A 24,662-nucleotide genomic window follows, 5' to 3' on the forward strand; every position below is an offset into this window, starting at 1 on the left:
GGCAAGCAATTGCTTGAGTAGCGTGGGCTGATCGTACGCGGAATAGGAAGCGAATCGGGTGCTCCACATTTTTTGGCGTCTCGGTTACTCAATTCTTCTCGATTCAATGTTTGACGTGTTGCGCTTCCACCATCACGATCTGATCACTCGAGGTGGCATATGATGCTGAAACTGGTTGCAGCGGCGCGGATACCACCATGCGTGGGGTCAAGTGTCGCTCAATGCTCAGTCAGCGTATCGCATCGTCTTTCGCCGACCACTTCTAGCGCCTCTCCACCGAATGATGCTTCTCCATCCACTGACTCCTCAAATGCGTCCGTCAGCAGCAGCAAGGATGCGTCTTCTTCCTCTTCAAAAGTCTCCTCTGGAGCATCATCGTCCCGCTATCATGGGTTCGACGCCGATCCTACGCGTCCACCACTACGTCCTCACTCCCGTGCACCGCGCAGCCGCCTCAACCGAACGCTCTTCCTCCTCGGCTGGATCCCGGTCTCCCTGTTCGTCACGTCCCACCTATACAGTCTCGGCAACGTAACCGGCTCCTCCATGTCACCCACATTCAACGGCCCGCCTTCTACTACCTCGATCACCTCCGACGTAGTCCTTCTCAACCGCACCATCAAAGTCTCGCTGGACAAGCTCAAGGCCGGCGACATCGTAACGCTCATCTCACCGCTAGATCCGCGACTGTTGCTTACCAAACGAATCATCGCATTGGCCGGAGATACTGTGAGGGTGTATGCTCCTGGGATGAATGGAGGAGCGGGCAAGTGGACTCGGATCAAGATTCCACCAGGTCATGTTTGGGTGGAGGGCGATGCAGCGGTGGACATTGTTCCGGGAAGCTTGGAGCGGACAGTCAACGGAAAGAGCGTACCGCGCGGTGTGAGAAACAAGAGCAGAGACAGTAGGGAGTTCGGTCCCGTACCCATGGGACTGATCACGAGTAGGATCGAGGCGATCGTCTGGCCGCCAGAACGATTCGGAGTTCCTGCAGCGAGACCGAGCGCAGCACCGACGGGAAGGGGACAGTATCCTCCGTCGAGTACGATGGAGGATAGATCGACGCAGGTCAACCCGAGTCTAGCGAGGATACTGGATGAGATGACATCAATGGCGCCGGGGACGAGAAGCAAGGCTCACCCGCAGGATTCGGTGATCAGCCCGTATGTCGATTGGGGTGATCCGAACGGGAAACTGTCTGAGGAGGAAGGAGGAGGGAAAGGAGAGGGGAGTGAGGATGAAAGGCGGAGGAAGAACGCCTGGAATACTTTGAGTAGAGGCGGTCGCTTGGGAGATGACGCAGATTGACACCGAGGCGGCGCACAAGCTGTAGACAGCAGTCCAAGTACAGCAATAGTAGTGATTAACTTTAGATGGTCTTACCCCAGTCCATCACTCTCGAACCCACTGCATCAGCCGCTCACGGTAACTCTGCAACCACTCTTCGGGGTCCATCCCTCTCTGGACGAACCAATCTCCATTAGGTCCCCTCCTTTCCACTTTACCCACTGGACCTCCGCTGCCCGCGTCCACTTTGAGAGTTTCTACCACCCTCTCACGATCCCACGCCGGATCCACATCCGGAACCTTGACCCACCTCGGTGCCAACGACCATGCGGTACCCACCGTATCGTATACGCAAGATTGCTGAGTCCGCACTAACCACGTCAGCGTTGACCAGCTGCACAGCGCTAGCAGGACGACAATGATGAGCAGGGTGTTGCTTAGCATGCCCAACACCACTGCTACTACGAATGCCGTCCCTGAGCCCATCAATGCGAGCAAGGATATCCTCGAATCAAACATCCGCGGTGCTCTGCTCGTGAGAAAGACGATGGGACTCCATACCACGTGATACACTCTTTCGTCGTCCAACCCGATCACCTTCACCTCCACCCTCTCCTCCGCCCCGACATCCACCGATTTACCCTTACCCTTCCTGTCGACCTCGACCTCCTTCACAAGCTCCTCCACTTTCCTCCGAAGCCTCTCCAGATGCCACCCCCAAACCACATTTCTACACACCAACCACTTGGAAAAATGCCGGTCGTCCGCGAACCTCTCAAACGCCTCCTGCAGCGCCGACGACACGAGCCGCGTGGCCTTGCGTGGTCGCGAGCGCGAGAATACGGAGGAAAGGTCGAAGTCGCTCTGCGAACCGGAGGCGGTGAAGAGTTTGTCGACTTCTTCGTCCGGGTTCGCTGTGTGGGTGGAGGGGGGTTGGGTAGCGGAGGTGGTGGTGGTGTTGAGAGGTGTCCAGGGATGTAAGTCGGAGTTGCGGAGGCGAGTGTGGTATCGATCGATTTCTTCGGGTGTTGCGTAGAGGGGTTTGGAGTGGGATGCGTTCCACACTTGAAGCGCTGAGGCTTTACCAGGGTGTGAGGTGGAGCTTGAGGATCCGGTCAATTCGTGGACCAGTGCGGATAGCTTTTCTTTCCATCCGCATGCTCCGCTGCCTGGTAGCCCTCGCAGACAAGGCACGTCATCAGCAAGTGCGAATGGCAGCGAGTCTTGCATCGTCATCACCGGCAGCGGTAGCTCGATCTTCTTCCTCCCCTCCCCCACCGTGATTCGCAGATACAGTCGTTTTGAAGTTCCGGCAGCATCCGTTGACCGTGTGTCTGACAGAAACGTCTGCAAGAGGTCGGTCGGGTCATTGGCTCGTGCGCGGTATGGTGAGGAGGAGAACGTGCGGCGCGAAACGCGGCGTGATGAGGAATGGGAGGCTTCGATGTCGTCCTGGTCGTCCGCGTTCAGGAGCGGTTGATAAGCGGAGGTCGAGGGTGGGTAGGAAGAGCCGTTCAAAGGAAGTGGTGGCATCGCTGCGACGCAGCTGAGCAGCCGCAAGGACAGAGGCTGAAAGATGGCGAGAAGGATGAGGAAGCCAAAGTGAGAAAGAGAAGAAAGGGTGCAGTATGTGGGGCTCGAGCACCCAACGCCGATTTCCGGATTGGCAGCTTCAGGGTCCAACTTATCATCTTGCCGCTCGAACTGCTCCTTCATCTCGATCCACCCCCATGTCTCCCTCTATCCGACTCTGCCTACCGTAATGATGCTGACATAGTCACCAGTGCATACTATGCCCCAGTCCGAGGAACACGTTCAAATACAGGTAAATGCGGGACTCTCGCCACAACCCCTTCACATCTCACCGACCCGTGCTCACTCTTCCTCCGATCCACTCAAATCTCTTCCTTCAGGGGGCGAACAGAAAAGTAGGAACCCTCATCCTGCTCTTCACATCGGCTCTGTTCGGTGTCTACACGGTATGGTCCATCATCCTCGTAAGCTATCTCTCTCCACACCTCCGTGCGCTGCATCTCACCTCGCACTCACACCGACGGCGTTCCTAAACCATTGTACCACATTCCAATTATTTGCTCCTGACAGCCATTCCTACCAGATGACGTCGTCGCATCGATCGCTTGGATCCCCGATCGAAAGTGGGCGATCACAATCCCATCGCTGGTCCTGGTTCTGGGACTGAGCACCGTAGGTCTGTACGCCGGGATGCTGTTGCGCCATGAGGCGTTGCAGCAGCTGGCTCAGCCGCAAAAGGGTGGATTCGAGAAACCGCGGTGAACTGTATGCTATACGCTCCAACCTCAGGTGCAAAATGACACAAGCAAGAACGACACACGGACACTTCGCAAAAGTCTTGGTTGAGGGATAGCCGATTACGCATGAAAAGAGAAAACCCAAAGCATCCGAATACAGACGTCATGTCATGGAAGAACAGTAGAAGTACAAAATGATACAGCATCGACAAGGCAATGCAGTGTAGAGTTAAGGGAAAAAGAAACTGAGCCGTCGGTCGCCCGAAAAGGGTATGCGGGGCGAAAGATAGCGGACCTTTTTTACTTGGTACCGAGGATACCGGCAATGCAAGCCGAAGAGCAGGTGACCAGGATACCGGTCGCCAGCGAGAGCGGAGCAAGACGCGCGATCGCACCACCACGGCTGGGCGCAAGACCCGAGAGCACACCAATGTTGATACCCAGCGAGCCAATGTTACCGAAACCGGCAAGCATGAAGTTGGAGATGAGAACCGATCGGGCCGAAAGAGGGTCGGCGCTGGCCTTGATCTTGGCGAGCTCCGAGTAGGCGACAAACTCGTTGGCGACAATCTTGGTGGCAAGCAGCTGGGCCACGCGCAGCAGCTCGGCCCTGGGAACACCCATGCACCAGACGAAGGGGTAGAGGATGTAGCCAAGGATGAGGGTGAGGGTGAGGTTGTTGATGGTCCAGAAGTTGCCGATGTAGGTCAGGACACCGTTGACGGCGTACAAGAGCGAAACAATGCAGAGCACGTTGCAGAAGATGAGGGCAGCAACGCGCACACCGAGCCAGGCACCGTTGGAGAAGGCGTGCAGAGGGTCGACAGCGTCCGACTTTTCGTTGATCTGGATGTTGATCGAACCGGCAGTGACGGGCGTCTCGGTCTCGGGCACGACCATCTTGGCAGCTGCGATGGAAGCGGGGATGGACATGACAGCGGCGGTGATGAGGTGGGTAGGAGAGACACCCATCTGGACGTAGGCGAGGAAGACGGAACCAGCGATGGTAGCGAAACCCGAGGTGAGCACCTGGAAGAGCTCGGCGTTGGTCATGAGGTCGAGGAAGCTCTGCACCAGCACGGCGTTCTCACCCTGACCGATGAAAGGCGAAGCGGCAGCGACGACAGCCTCAGCACCCGAGATGCCCATGAGCTTGAAGAAGAACCAGGCAAACTTGCGAATGGCCCAGGACATGATGCCGAGGTACGAGAGGAGCACGACGAGCGCCACAAAGAAGATGATGGACGAAAGCGTGTCGATGAAAAAGTAGTGCTGACCAGCGAGGTTACCCCAGAAGAAGGCAGCACCACCGAGCTGACCTTGAGCGAGCAAGTCGGCGGCGGCGAAGGCAAGCCACTGGGCGACACTGTAGAAGGCGCCGGTCTTGAAGACGAGAAGGCCGATGATCATCTGCAGACCAAGACCGGTCATGACGGGCTGGAGCTTGATGGAAGCGCGGCGCGTCGAAATGGCGTAGAAGAAGCAGTTGATGAGGAAGAGACCGAAGAGCGAACGCGCACGGTCGGCGTATCGCGATTGGGGAACCTCCTTGATACCGAAAGCGCTACCGAAGTAGAGGGCGAGCAGAGCGACCCAGCCGAGACCAATCTTGCCGTAGTGAGGGAGCATGTTGAAGGGCTTGGCGGCGCAGGTGGTCCACGCGGCGCCGATGGCCTTTGCAAACGGAGCCTTGGGGATGTACCGGTCGTTGTGGAAGAGGATGAGGAGGATGAAGAACCACGACCAGATGGTGGTGATGACCCATCGGTGGCGGGTCTCCGGGCGGATGATACCGGGCAACCACCATCCGAGGATCAGGCAGATGAGGAAAACATCCAGAACGATGCGGGTGGCCTTGTGGGTGCGGATCGAGTGCCACAGCTTGCCGGCACGGCCAGGCTCACCCTGAGGGTGAGGCTCGATGGCCTCGACAGGAGGGCGGCCGGTGCTCTCGATGTCGCGATCGGACGCCGAGTAGGCGATCTTGTCGTCAGCGGCATCGTGGTGCGAGCCGCTGCTGGTGGCGGCGTGCTCCTCGATAGGAGCATCCTTGGCGAGCTGCTGGGGAGCCGAGTCCTGAGTGGCGGAATGAGGAGCGGACGACATGATTCTTGAACCAGGACCGATTGTTCCTTGTTGCGATCTTGGAGGGTGTGGTGGAAAGGGGGTCGTCTAAGTGGTAATGGAGGATTGCCACCGTAATGTCGGGGTGCGCTGGCTAAGACAGCAAAGCCAAGAAGGGAGGGGCAAGCGCACGAACGGAAGGGGGAGGAGACGAGGTAGGAAGGTTGAAGAGGGCGAAGGCGGTAGTTGGGGAGGAGATGGCCAGGTGATATAGGAACGAAGGCTGGTCGTCGTGAATGCTGAAGCGAGCGGAGGTCTAGATAGACAAGGTCCAGGAGGCGTAGCAGAGGCATGCGAACCCGCTCCAAAAATAATCAAAAAAACCGGCGCACCGGCAAGAGTCTGGAGCGCCCGGTTGGCTCCTTCGCAGTCAAACTTTTTTATCCATTAAAATTATAGAGATAGTATGATTTTCTGTATCACAGCAGCAGCATGCACCCAAGGTCAGTTGTTGGAAGAACGCGAGCTTCGATTCCGTCTAGAGCGTTTGCACTCTACTGTATCAACTCGCGTGGGTTGTCCTCTGACACGCCGCTCAGGAGAGATGCTGCAGACGGTATCAGGCACCAAGACTTCAGGAACCGTGGGCCCAAGTAGAGCGCGCTAGTACAGCAGGATAAACAGCGCGCGAGAACTTTGCAGAGATAGGCAATCCCCAGAGGGCGAGCTGCATATCCAGAATTCTCTTATCACGACCAACCATGAAAACAGAAAGTGGCGCGGAGCGGCCCAGTCAGGAAAGCAGGAACAGGACGAAGAAGCGGGTGGCGAAATGCAGCCAATGAGACGCTATCCTCGATAGGCAGACGAGAGAGCGGGGTGGGAAGGTCGATGCGGAATCCCATGGCCGAACCGGTGGGAAGAGAGGCGAGTTGTACCTCACACCATTGCCACAAGGGGGGAAAGGAACGCGACACGATGCCCACGACAAGTGTAGCTTGACACTGGCGCTCGAGCCGAAGCGACTGCGTTGGAAGGCTGCTCAAACGGAGGACACGAGGCCGGGAGTGGCTATCAGACCGGCATTCGGGCAGAACTCCACGAGCCTGAACACCACGCAAGGCCAAGCGAACTCCAATTTCGAAAGGAGCAACGTCTTCCGAAGCATCTCTATCGAAGCCAAGCGAGCCACCCAAGCCTAGACAACCTTTTTTTACATTATTTATTTCCTCTTCTAAATAATCCTTCCTTCCATTCTTCTTTAGTTTCGCGATCCTGCCGCTGAGCTTCTCACGCTTCTCGGTGGCTCTCACAGTAGCCTGACATCTACGTCTCCAAGCTTTCGTTCCAGGTGTGAATTAGCGACGCACCGAAAATAATGGCACTGAAGAGCATATTGCAGAATAATCACAATCACATGGTTGCCAAGAAGTTGCTGACGGCGAATCTGTTTCGCAGTTGGACAGGCGCGACCTGAAAGGAAAAAGAACCCAAACGCCGCTCAGTGGCACTGCGGGTTACAAGGCGGCGGGTGAATTTCAGTGATTGGCAGAAAGGGTGCCTCGCGGTCAAAAGATAACGAATCGCGCTGGCTTAGGCTTCCGCTGAGAGGCAACCTTACTTTTTGTCTTGTCTGCACGGGCTCGGTTATAACGGCGGATTCGCCTTGGTTCTTCCAAAAGCAATTTTGAAAACACAAACTCAAACTCCGCGCGGCACACGGACATTTTTTCTTCTCTTTCCATCTCCTTTTCCACGACATGGAGGTCAGAAACTCGATCTTGTTTCTAGGACGAAAAGCGCATACCGAGCGGACAGGTCCAACAGTGCTTTCGGCGTGGTTAAACTGGTATGCCTGATCAAGAAAGAGGTATGAGTCGGTCTGGGCAATAGCTCCTTTGGAGGGTGAGCAGGCCTTGCATGGTCACGCGGGTGTAACGAATCTATCAACAGCGCAAACAAGAATTTTTTTCTTTCCGCACCAGCCTGCATGCATGCATGTCGATTCGTGTCTCTTGTCAGCCGCGCTCCAACTCTGGACCGAAAAAAGACCTCGAACCTGCAAATGTCTTTGGAACCTGCAGCGCCAATCACACGACCCTGTTTGTCAGTCTTTTGACGACCCTCTTCGTCTTCAGGATGGTCCAATCAGTGATAGCCTCGGATGAAACAGGATGGCATCCTATTCACAACCAACTTAGGCACAACTCCCGCTTCAGCCGGACGAATATTTTCGATCATCAAACAACGCTTGGGATTGTCACGATTTAGGACTCGACAGTCACCCACATCATGAGCGGGTGGCACCTCAAATTCGAATGAACGGAAACAACAAACTCCGTTCTTAATCTACAGCGGGGGCCGATGTGCATGAATTGGATACGACGGGCCAAAAGATCGTGTCGCAAGGCTTCCGAGCTTCCACTCTTGAATCTAACATGAATTCTCAGCCAAAACAAATGGTCGAGGCGATTCGGCTGCTCGGAAACCGACGACAACGACGCACTGACACCATCCTCGAGCAGCTGCAGAGATACCATTTCATTGCCTTTTCCCTTCCCTTGCTCTTGGCATCGTACGACCCTTTCCCCTCCTCACCACATGGCGCCCCGCACTCCTCGCTTAATGCCTCCTCGATGATAAGCTAATCCAGGATCCGGGTGTCGCCCCTTGCTATCTCTGCACACGCTGATTGCCTGCCCCCGCACTTGCAGAGCTGCCTTCGGCCATCTCCGAATGCCTTGCGTTGTACCTATTCATGCGCCTTATCACTTTGTGCTTTCCGTCGGGTCGTGTGAAGAGCTGATTGGTAGACGTAGGTGTTTCGTGACCCTGCATCACAGAGTCGATCGACGGATGTCGGTCGCATGTGCTTCTTGCCTTTCATATGACCGTCCAGCCGGGAGCTAGGTGCCGACGATAAGCCGCCGCGCCCACCTTGACATTATCCGATGCCTGTGCAGCCCTGATCTCCACGTAGGCAGTTTGACAGGACTCACGTGTACAAGGCACACTCGTAACGCCTGCTTCCTGATGTGAACGCCATGCCACACAGCGATCACCGATACTCGCATCTTTTACATCCGATTTTCGTCGATGCTTGCTAATGGACGCTGGTATTGGATTCTTACACCGGCTATATACATAACGAAGACTTGAGCCCCACCCTGGCCTTCCTTTTACTCGGCAACGATGAGCGAAGCCTTACCGTAACCAGTTCCACAGCAGAGCGTAGCCACACCCACCTGCTGACCCGTCCTGCGCAGCTCGGCGAGCAAGCTCGTCACCAGTCGACCACCCGAAGCGCCCAACGGGTGACCCAACGCGATCGCACCACCCTTCGGGTTCACCTTGTTCGCGTCCAGCTTCAGCGTATCCATCACCATCAGAGACTGCGATGCGAACGCCTCGTTGAGCTCCCACAGATCCACATCGTCCGTCTTGAGTTGGAAACGTTCCAGCAGCTTGGGCACCGCTTCGGCAGGTCCGATGCCCATCACGTCTGGCTTGACACCCTTGGTGGCAGTTCCCACCCAGCGACCGAGAATCTCCATTCCTGCGGCTTCGGCTACATCGCGTCGAGCCATTGTGAGGGCGACAGCGCCGTCGCTGACCTGCGAAGAGTTGCCAGCTGTGCTTCTGCCGTCGGCGCGAAGGAACGGTTTGAGCTTGGCGAGCGATTCCAGCGTGGTACCGGGACGGATGCCCTCGTCCTTGCTGACGAGCTTCTTGCCTTCCTTGCCAGTCTCGGGGTCGATCCAGCGCACCTCGATGGGCTCGATCTCGGAGCCCAGACGTCCATCTTGTTGAGCGGCTTCGGCTTTGCGGTGCGACTCGGCGGCGAACTGGTCCTGTCGTTCGCGGCTGATGTTCCACTGCTCTGCTACACGCTCCGAGGTCTCACCCATGGGCAGGATGCAATCGCGTGCGTCGGCGGATGGCGACTCCTTGAGCCAGGGACTGAGGTCGACAGGGATGGCTTTCGAGCCGTAGTTGCGCGTCATGGATTCCACGCCGGCTGCAATACCGCACTGAATCTCGCCAGCTCGGATGGCGTTGGCAATATCCGTGATGCTCTGCAACGAAGAGGCGCACTGTCGGTTGACCGTCTTGTACGCAGAGGTGATGGGCATGCCAGCGTGGAGAGCAGCCATGCGTCCAGATTTGGCACCACCGAGCTCCATGAGTACAGTACCAGTGCATACGTCTTCGATGATGTTCTTGTCCACGCCGCGCGATTCGAGCCTTTCTCGGGTGCGTTGCAACACGAATGCAAGGAGCTCTTCCGGGTAGGCATCCTTGAAACCCTTCTTCATACGTGCAATGGGCGTTCGCAATGCGGTCGTGAATACAACATCGTCGGCTCGCTTTTGCAGGATGCTCTGCAGACCTTGTCGGACCACTGCGCTGTTTCGGAAAGCCATGGTCGCTTGTCGTTTGACGATAGATGATTGCTCGACCTGCTTGAAATGTTTGTATTCGCTTGTGTTGCAATCTCGTAAGGATCCTGCGTGAAGCTGCTGCTGGAGGATTCGCCTTAAGGTTCCTCGAAAGTGGTTGTCGGAAAGTAAGATGAGGAGAGGGGCAAGGTTGGAGGAAAGCTTCTCATCCGGAGTTGAAGCTTCGTTTCCGAGATTGACCGTCTTGCCAGAATGACACTCCGCTAAGTTCTTCCACCTCTGCGCATTGCGTGTGGGGAATCGTGACGGCTCTGCCCCTCGGTCAAGTCCAAAAAAGTGACACTTTCCGTCAATTCCGTCGCTGGCTCTCCCATCTCTTCAACTTTCTTCCGCTCCGCGGCGACGACCCGCCAGTAGCCGAGTATTTATCGGGCTGATCGGGCGTCCTGTTGTCGATTTTTGATGCCTCAAATATTCGGAACATATTTTTGGCGTGAGAGCCTGTCAGTTTGAGCGGTTGACATGTCACATCCCGCTGTCGTTCAGCATCGCCGTCTCGATGCCGGTCGTCGACGCTAGCCGATTGCTTTACCAATAAAGCAGGTCGTCACAAGGTCTAAACATCATTTTTACCACGCAGGTACGGTCTACGCCACTCTTGCTAACATGTAGACTCTACCCTTGGCTGTGGAAAGCCGACGTCGAGCAGTCCGGCAAAAAAAGCTTCATCGGAACGATATTTCCGCAGCGGGACGGCGTTACTCAGTCTTCCGCCCACGTGTGAGGCTGTTGAAGTAACCCCTACGACCTGCTCTGCTGTACTCTTCCTACCTGAAGCTTGATATATTGGAATTGAAGTCCTGTGCCTGGGTCGTGCCTTGAAAAGTGTGGCTTGAAAAGGTAAAAAAAGTTATAAGAGGCGGACATTAGGCAGGCCTGGTGAAGTCCCACCTTCCTATCCTTCGAACCATCGCCCTGAGTCCGCTTCAAGCTCAAGTAAAACCCTTCTGTCTCAGTTTCGGAATAGTCATTGTGCTCAATCGTAAGCTCGCCGGTCGAGCTACGCAAAGGTTTTCACTTCGGTGCGGGACGGGCTCCTCAAAGCATTGTGTTGGAACAAGGCATCTGCGGACATCAGTGGACAACATCTGCTGGTCAGACCTCTGTGAGTATTCAGCTTCATTTGAACAATATCGGTAGCTTCACTGTCACCTTCCCTACTTCTTTCCTTCACACAGACACAAGACAGATATCAAGATGACTCGATCCACGAATCGCAAGGCAGCTTTGCTCTGCATGTATCTGGCGACTGCTTTCGACATCTTTGCGGATGCCGCCGTGAACGCTGCCGTGATACCTCGCATGACACCGTTGAAAATTGTACCGATGCAAGGTGATGTTTTGACAGCACCAATTCCTCTGCCTATCGCTGCTACGTACGTGTTGTACTTCGGAAATAATGGTGCAACCACCGCGCCTCCCTCCTTCTCTCCCACGTCAGCGGCTTCCACATCAAGTTCGACGTCTTCGTTCTCATCAACAGCTCGCTCGACCTCAAAGGCTGAGAAGTGCACAAAGAAGAAGTCCGCTGCTGTACCTTCATCAAGCGCTTCAGCCTCGACACCCGTCCGTGCGAACGTATCTCTCTCTGCTTCGAAGACGTCTTCGCTTCCGCAACAGAACACGGTGTTTCCAACCGTAGCGCCAGCAAAATCGACTGCCTCCACAAAGCAGAGGGCTTCCATCAATTCCGAAGTACTGCCTCACAGCTTTATCAACAAAGTCGATAGCCTGGTCGAGACATTTCAGGGTATGACGGGTAGAAAGGCTCGTCAGCTGGCACTCATTCTCTCCAATCAGACGAGCGTGGTGGCCAACACTTCGAAAACCAACACGATCCTCTCCAACTTGGCCGAAGCGTATCCCTCGAACAACATCACTGCCGCTGAAAACTCGTCTTCAATCTCAAACTCTTCCACCTCTTCCGCCTCCTCGCCTGCACTCAAGTCCACCCTTCCTAAACAATACATTATCGCCACCGGTCGGTCCAACATCACACTCTTCTCCAACACCGCCAACTACGGACCCAATGAAGTCCGACACGATCTTCACGTCATCCGTAGTTGGGCCTCGGATCTCGGTCAACTCTCCACCCGCGCCTTGCTCGACGAAACCACAGCAGCCATCTTGTCCGCCTCGTCCCGCTACTTCCCCGAGCTGTCTACACGCGATGCAGCGCGAGTGATCATGGCGGACATCAAAGCAGAATCCGATTTCGATCCCACCGTCGTTTCCGGTGGGAGACTCGACAGCGGATCTAGTTGGGGCTTGATGCAAGTCTCGCCTTTCGGAAGTGGAGAGTTGAACTTGTTCAAACAACACGTCACCGTCGACAACAACACTTTTTCTTGGCTCGGAAGGGACAACACTTCGACATGGGCGGATGCAGGTCCCTTGCTCGATTGGAACACCGGCAAAACGTTGCAAGTCTCCGGACTCACCACCGACGATCTCTTCCGTCCGTGGGTCAACATTCACATCGCCACGTGGATCCAATCCAACCTCGCGAGAACCTCGAGTCAAGATCCTTACACTTGGCCTCAGATCTCTTCGAAAAGCGCCATTGCCAGAAGCAGTAGTGCGAAGACCAGCGCAGGTGCCTGGCTCGCCGTAGATCGATCTTTGGTCGGTGCAAAACTGCCCAGAAGCTACTTGACCGGGCTCGGAAGTTGGGTCGCAGGTCCAGCAGTCGATGGGTACGGAAGTTACACTCAGGCCGGCGACGACGTCAGCAAACCCTACTTCAACAACATCGCGGATGGGTTGGCTGTTCTGTACAACACCACGATGCCCACGTCCTGGATGAACACCCTGACGTTGCATCCAGGACTCGTCGACTTCCACTAAACCTTTTTCCCACAACATGTCGCCGCTACAATTGGTCCTTCAATGCAATTAGAAACGGGGTTGATACAAATACAATTTACGTCAAGGATCACCTGAAGAGACCAGCAATCTTATCCTCAACCTCCTGCTCTGTCATCCTAATGTGTTTGCTCGGATTCTTCGTGAAATCGCTCGCCTTGTGTTTCGCGACAAACCGTCCATACATTGGACAAACAAGCCGCGCGACATCCCTCCTCAACCTATCTTTCAGTTCGTGATCCTCCTTGCTGACCGGATACGCACGATGCAGACGCTCCAAATCGTCCAACGCCTCGTAAAACTTGGCGAACCGATCCTTGATCTGGTTCTTCTCGGATCCCGACCCAACACCGATGAGCTTCGACGTCGCATGACGATGGTAGTGCGTAGTCGCGTTGAGCGGTTGATCCTCCATGAGTGGAGCTACGACGGGAGACCACGCGTCGAGGTACGCCGTGTTCGCTTGGCGCAAAGCCGTGCCGAGCAGGTCGTCGCCCATCTCACCCAGGTGAAGCGAGACAATCGAGACGCTACTGCCGTCTTCGGCTGCACCGAGGTAGCTCGGCAGAGGTGCAGAGAGGATGCTTCGGAGGTGGCCGATGTTGTTGAGCAAGAAGACAGATGCGGTGGACGGCTGTCGGATGGCACGGGAGCGAGCCTCGAGCGAGGTCAGCACTACCGCGACCACGTCATTGAGATAGTCCCCGACGATGCTCTGCTTGCTCGCGTCGCTATCAAGACCTAGAGAGAGGACGGGCGCGACACCGCTCGACATCATCCAGTTGCCGTTACCCAAAGTATGCAAGAGTGGCGATACCACGTCGCTATATTCGGTAATCTGCCGCATGAACTGGAGCCCAAGGTAGGTGATCTCGTTGACCGACGTGCTGGGAACTTCTGCGACTTTGCGCGCAGGGATAGCCTTGACATCCTCGATGAAGCGCGGAAAGATACCAATTGCGGTGTTCTTGAACTTGCTGTAGATCTCGAGGAGCTCGGCTGCGGGCGCAAACCCAGCATTGAGATCGAGTTCTGCCTTGTCGATGGGAGAGGTGCTATGCAGCGGTTCTTCTGGTGAGTCCTCCATGGCGCGGAGAAGTACATCCCAGCGACCAGTCAATATGACGCCGGACAGAGCGCCGATGAGGTCGAGCAGGAAAGAAGTGTGGGTGGCCAGGTGCCTGCGCACGTGCGACTGCATCGTGCCAAGCGATTCGATCAGACTGGTCAGAGACTGCGAAACGAGCTGCGAGAAGGTGGATGCCAGCAACAGTGTCTGCTTATCGAGCTCCGCCGAGGTGAGAAGGCCCTGCAAGATGCGATACTCATTGTCGAGCATGCCGTAGTAGGCCTCGAAGAGCTCGACGGCTCCAGCTTGTCCTCGACGATAGTTCGTGTTATGATCGAGGTCGTCGTCGTGGGTGACCATGACCATGCCTGCACCGCTGACCCCAGCCCCGATCTTCTCGAGCGCATACTGCTGCAAGGTGGCAGCTAAAGGAGCAAGGCAATGCTGGAGGTAGTCGCTCCTTACACTTGCATAAGCGGCCAAACCAGCCGACATGGGCGCAAAGCCGGTACGTGGATGCCGTGGAAGCGTCGACAGGTAATTGAGGATGGGTACGATGGCGTTGTGCGTCGCCTCAGAGAGGACTGGGTAATGAGCGTTGCGACTGTACTCAGCCAGGTCGACGGCCTCGGAATCCGCACGAACCCAGTCCGAGATGACGTTGCAGAGGTTCCGAGCACCGAGCTCGATGAGGTCGTGGGTACGCTTCATCACACCCTCTTGGCTCTTGAGGTTGGACTTCTGCAGGTAGTCTAGACCCTTGATGACACGGTCGATGGTATCCATGTAGGGCCGTGTATTTCTCACATCCGGACCCTTCTTGAGCAGCGGCTGCTCGTCGATGACGACGTCGTAGTGGCCGAGTGTCTTGTTGAGGGCGGACAAGGTCAGATCGATGTTGTCCGACATCCGTGCGAGCTTCTGTGTGCCCTTGTGGATGGGCAAGATGCTGCCTTCGAGTTTGATCAGGCGTTTGTCGAACCCCGAAAGGATGGTAGTCATGCGACCCGTGAGCGTGGCGAGCTTTCGCTGGTTCTGCGAGAGCATCTGGAGCTCAGCAAAGGCGACTTCGCCATCGTCGTGAGCTGCGACCCCTGCATGGCTGGAGTAGGCGGACAAGCCCGCGGTGCGGTTCGGCCGTGGAAGTGGATTGAGGGAAGAAGAGGCCTTGCTGCTTGAGCCTGCGTATGACATTGTGAGCGCTGTCCGGCAAGTGTCGGACTATATCAGTGTGAGATCAATCCATGCCGTTACGAGCTGTGAAGGAAGCGAGTTTGACAGCGACGCTGAGGATGAATGGCGAGGACAGCAAGGTTGGAATGTGTCGAAGGACAGCCCAAAGTGTTGCCTTTCGCTGTTGTCCGTGCGTTTGCCGTGGCACGCGTGTGAGAACAACACTTTTTCAGCTTTAACATGGAGGGTTTTTTTCTCGCCGGCTATCTTCTTTTTTCGCTCTGCTTGGACTGCATAACTTAAGATCACGTCATCTTGGGCCATGTGGCCTTTTTCCGTAGCTCAGCAGCCGCAGGGTGCACGCAGAGAAGAACATTGCCACACCTGGGCGAAGGTCTGCTTCCTTCTCTCCACCATTGAATACCCACCGGCACTTCGAACATTCGTCCAAACTGCGTCGCATACTGCTTGCCATCGTCTTTGGGCTCCTCACAATCATCTATTCACCTCCCATGAGCCGATTCTTTTCGCTCTTCACTAGATCGTCGCAACCTCTGATCCAACACCTCGGACCACCTACCACACCCACCGCACAAGCCGCTCAGGAAGCTCTCAAAAGCACCAACGCCGCAATGTCAGCACAGGAAACCGCCACCGTCGCCAACGGCTGCTTCTGGGGTACCGAGGACATCTACCGCAAAGCATACGGAAACGGCAAGGGATTGTTGGACGCCAAAGTTGGCTTCATCGGTGGTTCCGAGTCGAGCAAGAATCCTTCGTACGAGGAGGTCTGCACTGGCCGAACGGGTCACGCCGAGGCCGCACAGATCGTCTACGACCCATCCAAGGTGTCTTATGCCGAGATCATTGAGTTCTTCTACCGTACACACGATCCCACGCAGCTCAACCAGCAGGGCAACGACCGAGGTACGCAGTACCGCTCTGCCATCTTTGCGCACGACCAGTCACAGCTCGATATCGCCAGGAAGGTGACTGAGGAGGTGCAGAAGAAGCACTTTGAACCCAAGGGAAAGAAGATCGTCACGCAGCTCGAGGTTCGAAAGAAGGAGGAATTCTTCCCGGCAGACGACTATCACCAAAAGTACCTCATCAACCACCCGAACGGCTACCACTGCTCGACGCACCGATACTGGTGGTAAGCGTTTTTAATGTATGTAAAGGACGATGTTCCTTCTCGCGATAGCAATGTTGGATTAGCTGAAGTAGGATTTCAAGACGTCTCTCAAGGCTGTGTCGAAGAGGTTATTGTCTATTCCTTGTTCGTACTGAGCTGCTTCTCTTCTTATACAGGTTGGAACCGCTGAGCTCAATTCCGGACACAGGCAGAGACTGACGACAACGCTGAGGACACAATATTGAACCAAAATGTTAGATCATGAGTAGACCCTTGCAAGCACGCGCTCCGAATAGCACAGCCGAGACGCGTGAATCTGTGATTGTGCATGCCTCGACTCGAATGCAACACGATAAAAGTGCACAGCCGCCGCCGCCCGCTGCGACGTTCGACATCAACACCTCCACTCACCCACGCTGCTGCTCAGCTTCCATCCATCACAACCTCGAGTCGTCCAGTCAGCCGACGCACCTCCCATCGTCCACCGACCCATTTGATCCATTGAGACGCTACTCACCTCCGCACCAGTCACAAAAGCCTTGTTCTGCCATCTCGACGCACTCCACTTGCAGCATCGAAAGCCTTGCGCGTCAGACATCAGCACACCACACCCATCTGCACCATCGTACACGAGTCGGTGAACGCACCCGAACATGCCTCGTTTCGCGGTGCCATCAGCGCCAAAGTGCGCCAGGTGCAACACCTCTGTATTCTTGGCCGAACAAGTCATCGGTCCAGCTTCGAAACCGTACCACAAGACGTGTCTCACCTGTGTCGTGTGCAACAAACGCCTCGATTCCACGCTGCTCGTAGAACACGACGGCGAACCCTACTGCAAGAATTGCCACAAGGAGCATCTCGGCACAGGAAAAGGAGGCTTCTCCAAAGCGGTCTCGCTCAACCCAACATCGCCCAAATCGCCACGTTCTCCTACCACAAACCTGTCCAGTTCGGCACGAAGCCCTCTCAGCACTCCTTCTAGAGCAGGAGCGAGCTTCTCACAGCAACAGTATAGCACGCCGGAGACGACACTCAGCAGAGTTGGATTTGCGGACTCGCCGCGACGCTCGCCTAGTCCGACCAAGTTTACACCGGGTGCGTCTCTGGTGGGAAGTGAAGATCAGGTGCCCGGGATCAGCATTCGATCGAGAGGCGTGACCGCGACTAGTCCTCTTGCATCTCCACCCTCGCCTACGAAGCCATCGTCTCCGTTGGCGAGGATGGGTACGAGCAGCTCGGCAGCTCCGATCAGGTCGATCGATGAGGCGATTGCTGCAGGTGGGATCGACATGGATGACCCAGTGGCACGAATCCAAGCTGCGGTGGGAGGTATGACTCTTGGCAATGCACCTAGGACGCCGTCCGCTCCGGCAAAGCGCGAAAATTTTGATGCGCATGCGGATGATTACGACTCTGCTCCTGGCGTTTCCATTACCGGCCATACCATCCCCTCGGTCGATTACTACGCCACACCGTCGCCTCCTCTTGCTGCCCCTTCTTCAAGCCGTGCCACTCCTACCGCCAAATCTCAGTACATCCAAGAATCATCCTTTGCAGAAGACGGAACACCCATCACCGTCCAAACGCGTCGCATCGCTGCCACCGACACGATCGGATCCATTCGATTCAGCGGCACCTCCAACCCCACCTCTTCTCCCACCTCCGCACCGCACGTCAACACCCAATCGCCCCTCTCCGCCATTGGTACTCTCCCTCCACCTCGCCGTCCAGATCCGAGCACGCTCACCGGTGCTTCCGGAACGGCAAAAATCGCTCCTCCTCGCACCATCACCTCCGCCATTCCCACCGCCGGCGCTTCGGACGAATCGATCGCATCGCGTCGGAAAAGCGGCATCGATCGAATCGGTCTCAGTTCGAGCATCGTCGATGCTTCGGGTGGGACACCGCTGTGCGCGAGGTGTAAGAGACCGGTGTATTTTGCAGAGCAAAAGGCTGCCGCGGGGAGGAAGTGGCACAGAGCATGTTTGAGATGCGACGGTTGCGGGACGACGTTGGAAAGCGGTAAGTTGGAAGAAGGTCCGGTGGGAGGAGCGAGTGGAAAGGTTGGAGAGGGTGGGGCGAACGTCTGGTGCAGGATCTGTTATGCGAAGTACTTTGGGCCAAAGGGTCTGGGTGTAGGCCTGTCGCTGCCAGAGACCATGCGGTAGAGAATGCAGAAGCAATGACAAGTCAAGATACCCTTCTGTTATTACGAGATAGAACACGCCGTGTGATGTGTGAGTGTGCAACGAGATAGAACACGCCGTGTGATGTGTGAGTGTGCAAGGACATCGGCTCAGAAGATCACGCTCGGAACAGGCCACAGCATTGAAAGACATCCGTTCTGTCAGGGTATATATTCCGATCCGGATCTATGAACGCCGATTAGCGTAGTGCAGGGGGCCAATCTTGCCTCTTCCTCTGAACACCTCCCTCACCGAATCTGGGATTCATTGGGAAGTGGAGCCCTTCGTTGGGATGCGTTCCGAGTGGTACGAACCACAGGACAGCGGATGAACCTAGTGCCTGTTCGACGTTGGTCCTGAAGGATCCTTTACCTGGCTTTGCAGGGTGACTTGCCGTGTGTTCGGACTTCTCTTGCGCTCCATCCGCCTGCTGCTGCAGATGAAGCTCATATTCGCCACCCAACCACCAACGATTCCCTTCGTTGGTCAGTCCTCCCCACTCCGCATCCCATTCCCTCACCATGTTCCTCCTCGCCTTGACGCCCTTCAATCCGGTCTGTTTCTGCATCGCGAACCACCTCTCCACCAACATCCTCTCCCTACCCTGTGTCTTGCTGATACCAACATGCTCGATCGTCGTCATGTTATGACCCATCAACCACGTATGCGTCCCCAACAACGCACCGGTGAATATCAAGAAGATCGCGCAGATCGGGAACAAGGATATCAAGACTCCATCCACCTTCCACTGACTGGAACCGAGAGATTTGACACCGCGATGGAAGAAGATCGCAGTGGTGATGAGCGTGTAGAGTTCGAGAAGCGTGACCCAGAAGACAAAGATGTAGAAGAAGCGCTGGTTGTGCGCCCCTACGCATCCGCCGACCCAGGGACAGTGATGGTCCATCTTGAGAACGCAAACGCCACAGCGACGACAGTGGTGCGCTCGGGGTGGTTTGACGAGGCGACACCGATGACAGTAGAGCGCCGAGGCGGAGAGTGGCGGAGGGTCGTTGGTAGGTCGACGTTGAGGTGGTGCCCAACCAGATGCGGTAGCATTGCCATGGGCAGCTGGTGATGTTCCGGAGGTGGCAGCTTCGAGATCCTGTGCGCCCTCTTGCATGCCCTGGCCTTCAGCAACAGCCGCAGCCGCGAGCGGACCGACGACGCCTGGCAGTTGCGGATCAGCTGCTGCGTCCGATGGTTCCGCGTTGGCCGTAACAGGCGGCACTTGGGCGTCTAGCTGCCTTTCAACATATGCTACAGAGGTGTCTGCTGTTTCAGTCTGCTGCGCAATGGCGTCTCTGGACCCGTACTGCGATTGAGACAGTTCGGCAGGCTGGCTGATGTGCTTCGGCTCGACCGAGCCGGGAAGTACGCGCATGCTGTCCGAAGAGGCGCGGTTGCCTCCGAACCTTTCCAAATCGGCATTGAAGGAAGGATAAGGCAAAGATGTCGATGCTGCTGGCGCGGAAGCATTTTCGCGGTGCATCGCAGATTCGTCTGAGTTCTGATGCGACTGCCCCGGAATTGGCATGGGTTGAGTGACATTTTGAAGCGGTTGCTGAGGTGATCTTTGCGCGCCATTCCAGGGCTCTTCCTGCGCCGCAGTGGCGGCAGGGGGTCCCGATTCACTGACATAGTCCTTCACCAGCCCAGGCCCTTTCGAGATGACCACCACATACGACCATACGGCCATCAACCAAAGAATAACAAATCCAACCAGCAGACCAATGCCTTCTTGCCTGGTTCCCAACGCCATGCCTTGCGCATTCTGCTGTATCAGGCGGCTACACAAGCGCCATACGTATGCGAGGAAAACCCAGGACAGGATCACGAAAACCGACGGTATGATGGCCTTCCTCGCGACGAGTGGATCACCGTTCTCTTGTCGAGACGCTTCTGCCTGAGCTCTGTTGAGTTCCATACGTTCGTTGAAGCGGACGACGTTCTGCGTACACGTTTCTATGCTTTCGATACAGCTCTGCAAGCATTTTGGCGGTGGTGGTCGATCCGCGGCTCCTGACTGACGGTTTGTGTTCGCTTGTCCGACATGGGCTGTGACGGGAATGTGAAGGGGAGCGGGAGCGGCAACGGCATCAGGCAAAACATCGGCTTGGTGTGGCTCTTCCTTGGCCTCGGCGGTGTGAGAAACGGCCGTCTTTGAGTTCAGCGGTTGTGATTGGCCGTCGTGGAAGTCGACATGGGTATGGGAAGAGGTGGATACGACTGAAGTGGTGCGATCTTCGCCCTCGGAGCGAGTCTGTGCCGTTGTCATGGTGGAATTATGATAGATACAGGGCCTGAGTACGGGACGTCCGAGTCACGATGGATGTTGGCCCCCCGGTCCGTGTGAAGAAATCACTTTACTGTTGCACAGGAGTCGACATTGTGACTCGCTGCCGATCGAGAGGCTGCTGAGCAAGGTCGGCCGTAAGGATGTTGAGAGGACACTTCCGGCAGATGACGAGCCGAGGATCTCGATGCAGTACAGTAGGTCACAAGGTGATGGTGGCGGTAAGGTGCGCTGCTGCTGTAAGTCGAGTGTCCTGAGCCTTGAGTTGCGTTGTGAGAGGAGTGTTGTGCGTATGCTGTGCTGTGCTGTGCTGGCCAGCGTACGTGTGTTGTGCTTGTTTCTTTTCCTCGAAGCCTCCACTTGGTGACTGAACGATCTGACATCTTGAAACGCTGCCGGCCGGTTTGGTTCGAATGAGGGCGCATCAACGCCAAGAGAATTTTGGATTTAGCAGACAGCGACGCACAAAGCGCAATTCCGAGAGCAGTGGGGAATTTCCGCATAAGAGGTGGAACAAAAGGCCCCGATGCAGGCACGGCAGTAGCGGAAAACCTTTGTGCCCTTCTTTGTTGCAGCTGGTGAGGAGCTGCACCGTTCGGGGCCACAGCGCAGACCTCTTGCAGAAAGCGAATTCTAGCTCTTCTCTCTTCTATCGCCTCTCGCAGACGGGGGCACGCCCGGTCTCTTCGGCAAAATCCTGCCGCCCGTATCGTGTGTCTGTCTGTGGTAGACACTCCGACACGCTGCCTGACTACTGTGCATCTACAATCATCTGTCAAGCTGCGTGGCTTGCCATCGACACTTTCTTATCCTAGAACCACACCTTCTCTCTACACCGAATATTGTCGCCATTGCCGTTCGCGCTCTTGTCATCCGTCGCGCTGCAGTCGCAATCTCTGCCGCTCACTACGCTAGGCGTGCTGTGACAGGCGGCCAAGTGGCCCGGCCACCGGAAGCTGATCTCCCATACCCCATCTACCGCAACACGGACTCCTTTTGTCGACGTGTGTAACAACACCTTCAGCTCCCAGCAAAGAGACCAATCCCAACTTAATCATCGCCTGCGCTGGCACCCACAGCAACCATGTCCGCCATCCCCATGTCAGTGACGGCCATTGCGGCTTTCCCAACACGTCTGCCGCCGCCACCGTCCTATTCGAATTCGTCTTCGGGCCATTCCTTTTTCGGACCACCCGACGATCTGGTTGTCATCTCTGCTCGACGCGTCAACTCAATCCTGCCGCCGCTTATCACAGCATCCATGGCACTCGGCTTGGTCGTTTCGGACTGGTCGATCCATCTGCCGTGGGAATGGAAGCTTCTCTCCAGGCGTAAGAAGTGGAAGCTCTCGCACATCGCCTACTTTGCGTCACGCATCGGCGGACTTGGCTACGCCATTACCGCGATGCTTCATTCGGTCGTCGGAAACGTAGCGGGAGGACCGATGGAGCTGGGCGCAGCCAGATGGGATTACGCCAACTTTGCCTGCCAAGCCGATCGCCGAGCCAGCATCTTCTTCTCGCTCCTTTCGATCGGTGGCAGCAGCGGCATCCTCCTGCTTCGCTGCCTTGCGCTGTATCGGTTCCACATCGTCGCCGTCATCTCGCTCGGACTGTTGTGGCTCGCAACGCCTGCATTCCTCATGGTCAATATCTTTGTGCTTAGCAGCCAGAGCAGACGTAACGGCATCAGCGCTTGCGATCCTTCTCCACCGCGAAAGTTGGGTGGCAATCCGATCATCTACATGATGCCATGGTTCGTCCTGCCCATCTTCGACTCGACCATCCTAGCGTTGTCGCTCTACGGCCTTCGACGCGCTTCGCACCGACGACGCAGCTCGCCGCTGGAGCGCATGTTTCGTAAGGACAACATCTTTTACTACTTCATCGTCTTTCTCTGCGTCATCCCGATTCCCATCTGGTACGTGTGTCAGCAGCGCGATGGTCGCATGATGCCGTATCTCAATCTCTACATCGGACTGTCGAGTATCCTGTCATGCCGGATGTTCATTAACTTGTGGAAGGCGATTGGAAGAGAATTGGCGTTGGCACACACATTCAGCAGCAATGTGCATGACCAGTACCGCATCGACTCGGCGAGTATGGAGCAGGCCACAGCGGGGCTCGTCGCGTCGCAGGTCAGTCTGCCCACGTCAGCGACGAGCCCACGGCCTTCCGACTCATCTCCGACCGATCGCAGCACGGATGGTACTCCACCAACAATATGCGAAAAGGCGCTACCGTCGCCTTCCTCCATCGACCTCAGGACTACCTCGGTCGATTCGGACGCTGTCTCGATAACGCAGAGTCTCAACGAGACGCGGCTTCGCAGAATCGTTCCGGACTGGACCGATGTTGATCCCGACCTCGCTTTCAGTCTGAATGGTGACTTTTACGGCGATGTCAACTCGATTTCGTATGATTACCAATCGAGACAGATGCACTCGACACCTTATTGATGGTGATGCAGAGCACGTCGTGTCTCGTACCTTTTCTCTCTTCCTCTCGGTCGTTCATTCATGTATTATTAGTGTGCACGGTAGCCAAAGTAAAGGCTTGTATCTATTCAAAGAACCGAGTGTGGCTCTGCGTGACGATATCGACCAGACTCGAGAGGCTTGGTATGGTCCTCTGCCTGGCATACTGGAGCTCCTGCTGAGAGCTGCGGTCCTTGAGCACCTGCTGGTACGGCTGGTTGCTATGCAATGTGGCGGGCCGTTGCAGCCACGCAGCTTGCAAACCAGCGTCGGCAGCTCCCCAGAAATCCTCGTGCAACTGGTCGCCAACGTACAGCACATTGGCGGGTTCTAGCTGCGCTGACGGAGATGAGGCTCGACGAACGGCGGCGTGGAAGAAGCGTGGGTCTGGTTTGGCGCACTTTTCAAAGTAGGACAGTGTCGGCGGCGGCTGCAGCGCGGCCGCGGTAGTTGAAGGAGCTGTCGCGGTGGCGTGTACGTCGAGTTGCAGAAAACGATCCAGGTTGAAGCTCTTGAGCACCGAGAGGATACGCGGATCGCTGTTGGTGGCAAGTGCCATCGTGATGGGAAGATTGTTGCTGGCTCCGAAATGGGAGAGTTGCTGCAACGTGGGAACCACGTCTGGAAACAAATGATACGCCTCGTTGGTGCCGAATCGAGTGACGAGACGGGACGAGAGCGACTCGATGCATCTGTCATACTGTTCCGCAGTGACTTGAGAATGCAGATGAGGAGCAAACGTGCGCTGGATCACCTGCTTCCACCATTCGTCGGGAGATGCGATGTTGGTCTGTAGACCGTAATTCGGATGCTGCTCCGACGTTGACCGAAACGCTTGCTTGAATGCAGTCTTGACATCATCGTCCGATACTTGCAGGCCATGCTCCCTCGCAACTGCAGCATATTGCAGATGCGGAGCGCTTCGCGGTGTCACGAGCGTATCAAAGGCGTCCAGCAACACCAATCGAATTGGTGCGGATGTCGGGAATCTGACCATGCTGTCACCAGTGACAGCACAGATGATTGCCGCCAAGCTTCGCGCTCAATAACGATCCCACGCTACGGAGCGCGACACAAATGAAACCGGGTGGCTTGGCAAGGGTGCGTGTGTCCGTGTAACGCTAGGCTAGCCCAGTGGCAAATATGCACATGCTGCAGCTTTGTGTTGACAGCGTCGAGATCCGTCCCACAACACCAAGCGGTACCCGCAAGCGAGACCTGATCCAAGAAGACCGACCACGTTTGGGCCCAATGCGTCTCCTCTTGCTACCCACTGTTTCAGTTGCAACGTCACTTTCAACAGACAGGTCGTGATCTTGTCGAAACTAATTCCGAGCGATGACCCGCTCACCTTCACTGTTGATGTCGTCAAGTCCTT

At 55.9% G+C, this 24,662-nt stretch overlaps 14 protein-coding genes across 14 annotated transcripts; 5 read left to right on the top strand and 9 right to left on the bottom strand.

The window, feature by feature from the left end:
* Positions 1–159: 159 nt before the first annotated feature.
* PHSY_003685 (hypothetical protein) lies at positions 160–1,311 on the top strand (the record flags this gene model as incomplete). Its single annotated transcript, XM_012334302.1, has 1 exon — positions 160–1,311. One exon carries the CDS (start codon positions 160–162, stop codon positions 1,309–1,311), a length of 1,152 nt encoding a protein of 383 aa, XP_012189692.1.
* An 84-nt stretch (positions 1,312–1,395) lies between these two features.
* Positions 1,396–3,006, bottom strand: PHSY_003686 (alpha-1,2-mannosidase; the record flags this gene model as incomplete). The annotated part of the gene is made up of 1 exon (XM_012334303.1): positions 1,396–3,006. One exon carries the CDS (start codon positions 3,004–3,006, stop codon positions 1,396–1,398), a length of 1,611 nt encoding a protein of 536 aa, XP_012189693.1.
* Positions 3,007–3,860: 854 nt separating this feature from the next.
* PHSY_003687 (H+/nucleoside cotransporter) lies at positions 3,861–5,666 on the bottom strand (the record flags this gene model as incomplete). Its single annotated transcript, XM_012334304.1, has 1 exon — positions 3,861–5,666. The coding sequence occupies one exon, from the start codon at positions 5,664–5,666 to the stop codon at positions 3,861–3,863; it is 1,806 nt and encodes a 601-aa protein (XP_012189694.1).
* A 707-nt stretch (positions 5,667–6,373) lies between these two features.
* PHSY_003688 (hypothetical protein) lies at positions 6,374–8,698 on the bottom strand (the record flags this gene model as incomplete). The annotated part of the gene is made up of 4 exons (XM_012334305.1): positions 6,374–6,662; positions 6,995–7,097; positions 7,246–7,411; positions 8,624–8,698. 4 exons carry the CDS (start codon positions 8,696–8,698, stop codon positions 6,374–6,376), a joined length of 633 nt encoding a protein of 210 aa, XP_012189695.1.
* Positions 8,699–8,803: 105 nt separating this feature from the next.
* PHSY_003689 (acetyl-CoA C-acyltransferase) lies at positions 8,804–10,048 on the bottom strand (the record flags this gene model as incomplete). Its single annotated transcript, XM_012334306.1, has 1 exon — positions 8,804–10,048. The coding sequence occupies one exon, from the start codon at positions 10,046–10,048 to the stop codon at positions 8,804–8,806; it is 1,245 nt and encodes a 414-aa protein (XP_012189696.1).
* Positions 10,049–11,241: 1,193 nt separating this feature from the next.
* On the bottom strand, positions 11,242–11,769 carry PHSY_003690 (glycine cleavage system H protein; the record flags this gene model as incomplete). The annotated part of the gene is made up of 1 exon (XM_012334307.1): positions 11,242–11,769. The coding sequence occupies one exon, from the start codon at positions 11,767–11,769 to the stop codon at positions 11,242–11,244; it is 528 nt and encodes a 175-aa protein (XP_012189697.1).
* Positions 11,770–11,989: 220 nt separating this feature from the next.
* Positions 11,990–12,949, bottom strand: PHSY_003691 (hypothetical protein; the record flags this gene model as incomplete). Its single annotated transcript, XM_012334308.1, has 1 exon — positions 11,990–12,949. The coding sequence occupies one exon, from the start codon at positions 12,947–12,949 to the stop codon at positions 11,990–11,992; it is 960 nt and encodes a 319-aa protein (XP_012189698.1).
* Positions 12,950–13,019: 70 nt separating this feature from the next.
* On the bottom strand, positions 13,020–15,212 carry PHSY_003692 (exo70-like exocyst complex subunit; the record flags this gene model as incomplete). Its single annotated transcript, XM_012334309.1, has 1 exon — positions 13,020–15,212. The coding sequence occupies one exon, from the start codon at positions 15,210–15,212 to the stop codon at positions 13,020–13,022; it is 2,193 nt and encodes a 730-aa protein (XP_012189699.1).
* A 50-nt stretch (positions 15,213–15,262) lies between these two features.
* Positions 15,263–16,351, top strand: PHSY_003693 (peptide methionine sulfoxide reductase; the record flags this gene model as incomplete). Its single annotated transcript, XM_012334310.1, has 2 exons — positions 15,263–15,331; positions 15,533–16,351. 2 exons carry the CDS (start codon positions 15,263–15,265, stop codon positions 16,349–16,351), a joined length of 888 nt encoding a protein of 295 aa, XP_012189700.1.
* A 628-nt stretch (positions 16,352–16,979) lies between these two features.
* On the top strand, positions 16,980–18,494 carry PHSY_003694 (hypothetical protein; the record flags this gene model as incomplete). The annotated part of the gene is made up of 1 exon (XM_012334311.1): positions 16,980–18,494. The coding sequence occupies one exon, from the start codon at positions 16,980–16,982 to the stop codon at positions 18,492–18,494; it is 1,515 nt and encodes a 504-aa protein (XP_012189701.1).
* Positions 18,495–18,711: 217 nt separating this feature from the next.
* PHSY_003695 (vacuole protein) lies at positions 18,712–20,790 on the bottom strand (the record flags this gene model as incomplete). Its single annotated transcript, XM_012334312.1, has 1 exon — positions 18,712–20,790. The coding sequence occupies one exon, from the start codon at positions 20,788–20,790 to the stop codon at positions 18,712–18,714; it is 2,079 nt and encodes a 692-aa protein (XP_012189702.1).
* Positions 20,791–20,995: 205 nt separating this feature from the next.
* Positions 20,996–21,623, top strand: PHSY_003696 (hypothetical protein; the record flags this gene model as incomplete). Its single annotated transcript, XM_012334313.1, has 2 exons — positions 20,996–21,127; positions 21,384–21,623. The coding sequence occupies 2 exons, from the start codon at positions 20,996–20,998 to the stop codon at positions 21,621–21,623; spliced, it is 372 nt and encodes a 123-aa protein (XP_012189703.1).
* A 269-nt stretch (positions 21,624–21,892) lies between these two features.
* PHSY_003697 (hypothetical protein) lies at positions 21,893–23,266 on the top strand (the record flags this gene model as incomplete). The annotated part of the gene is made up of 1 exon (XM_012334314.1): positions 21,893–23,266. One exon carries the CDS (start codon positions 21,893–21,895, stop codon positions 23,264–23,266), a length of 1,374 nt encoding a protein of 457 aa, XP_012189704.1.
* Positions 23,267–23,369: 103 nt separating this feature from the next.
* On the bottom strand, positions 23,370–24,281 carry PHSY_003698 (hypothetical protein; the record flags this gene model as incomplete). The annotated part of the gene is made up of 1 exon (XM_012334315.1): positions 23,370–24,281. One exon carries the CDS (start codon positions 24,279–24,281, stop codon positions 23,370–23,372), a length of 912 nt encoding a protein of 303 aa, XP_012189705.1.
* Between the last annotated feature and the right edge of the window lie 381 nt (positions 24,282–24,662).

The sequence above is a fragment of the Pseudozyma hubeiensis genome, assembly GCF_000403515.1.
Source record: "Pseudozyma hubeiensis SY62 DNA, scaffold: PHS38, whole genome shotgun sequence".
Lineage (NCBI taxonomy): Eukaryota > Fungi > Basidiomycota > Ustilaginomycetes > Ustilaginales > Ustilaginaceae > Pseudozyma > Pseudozyma hubeiensis.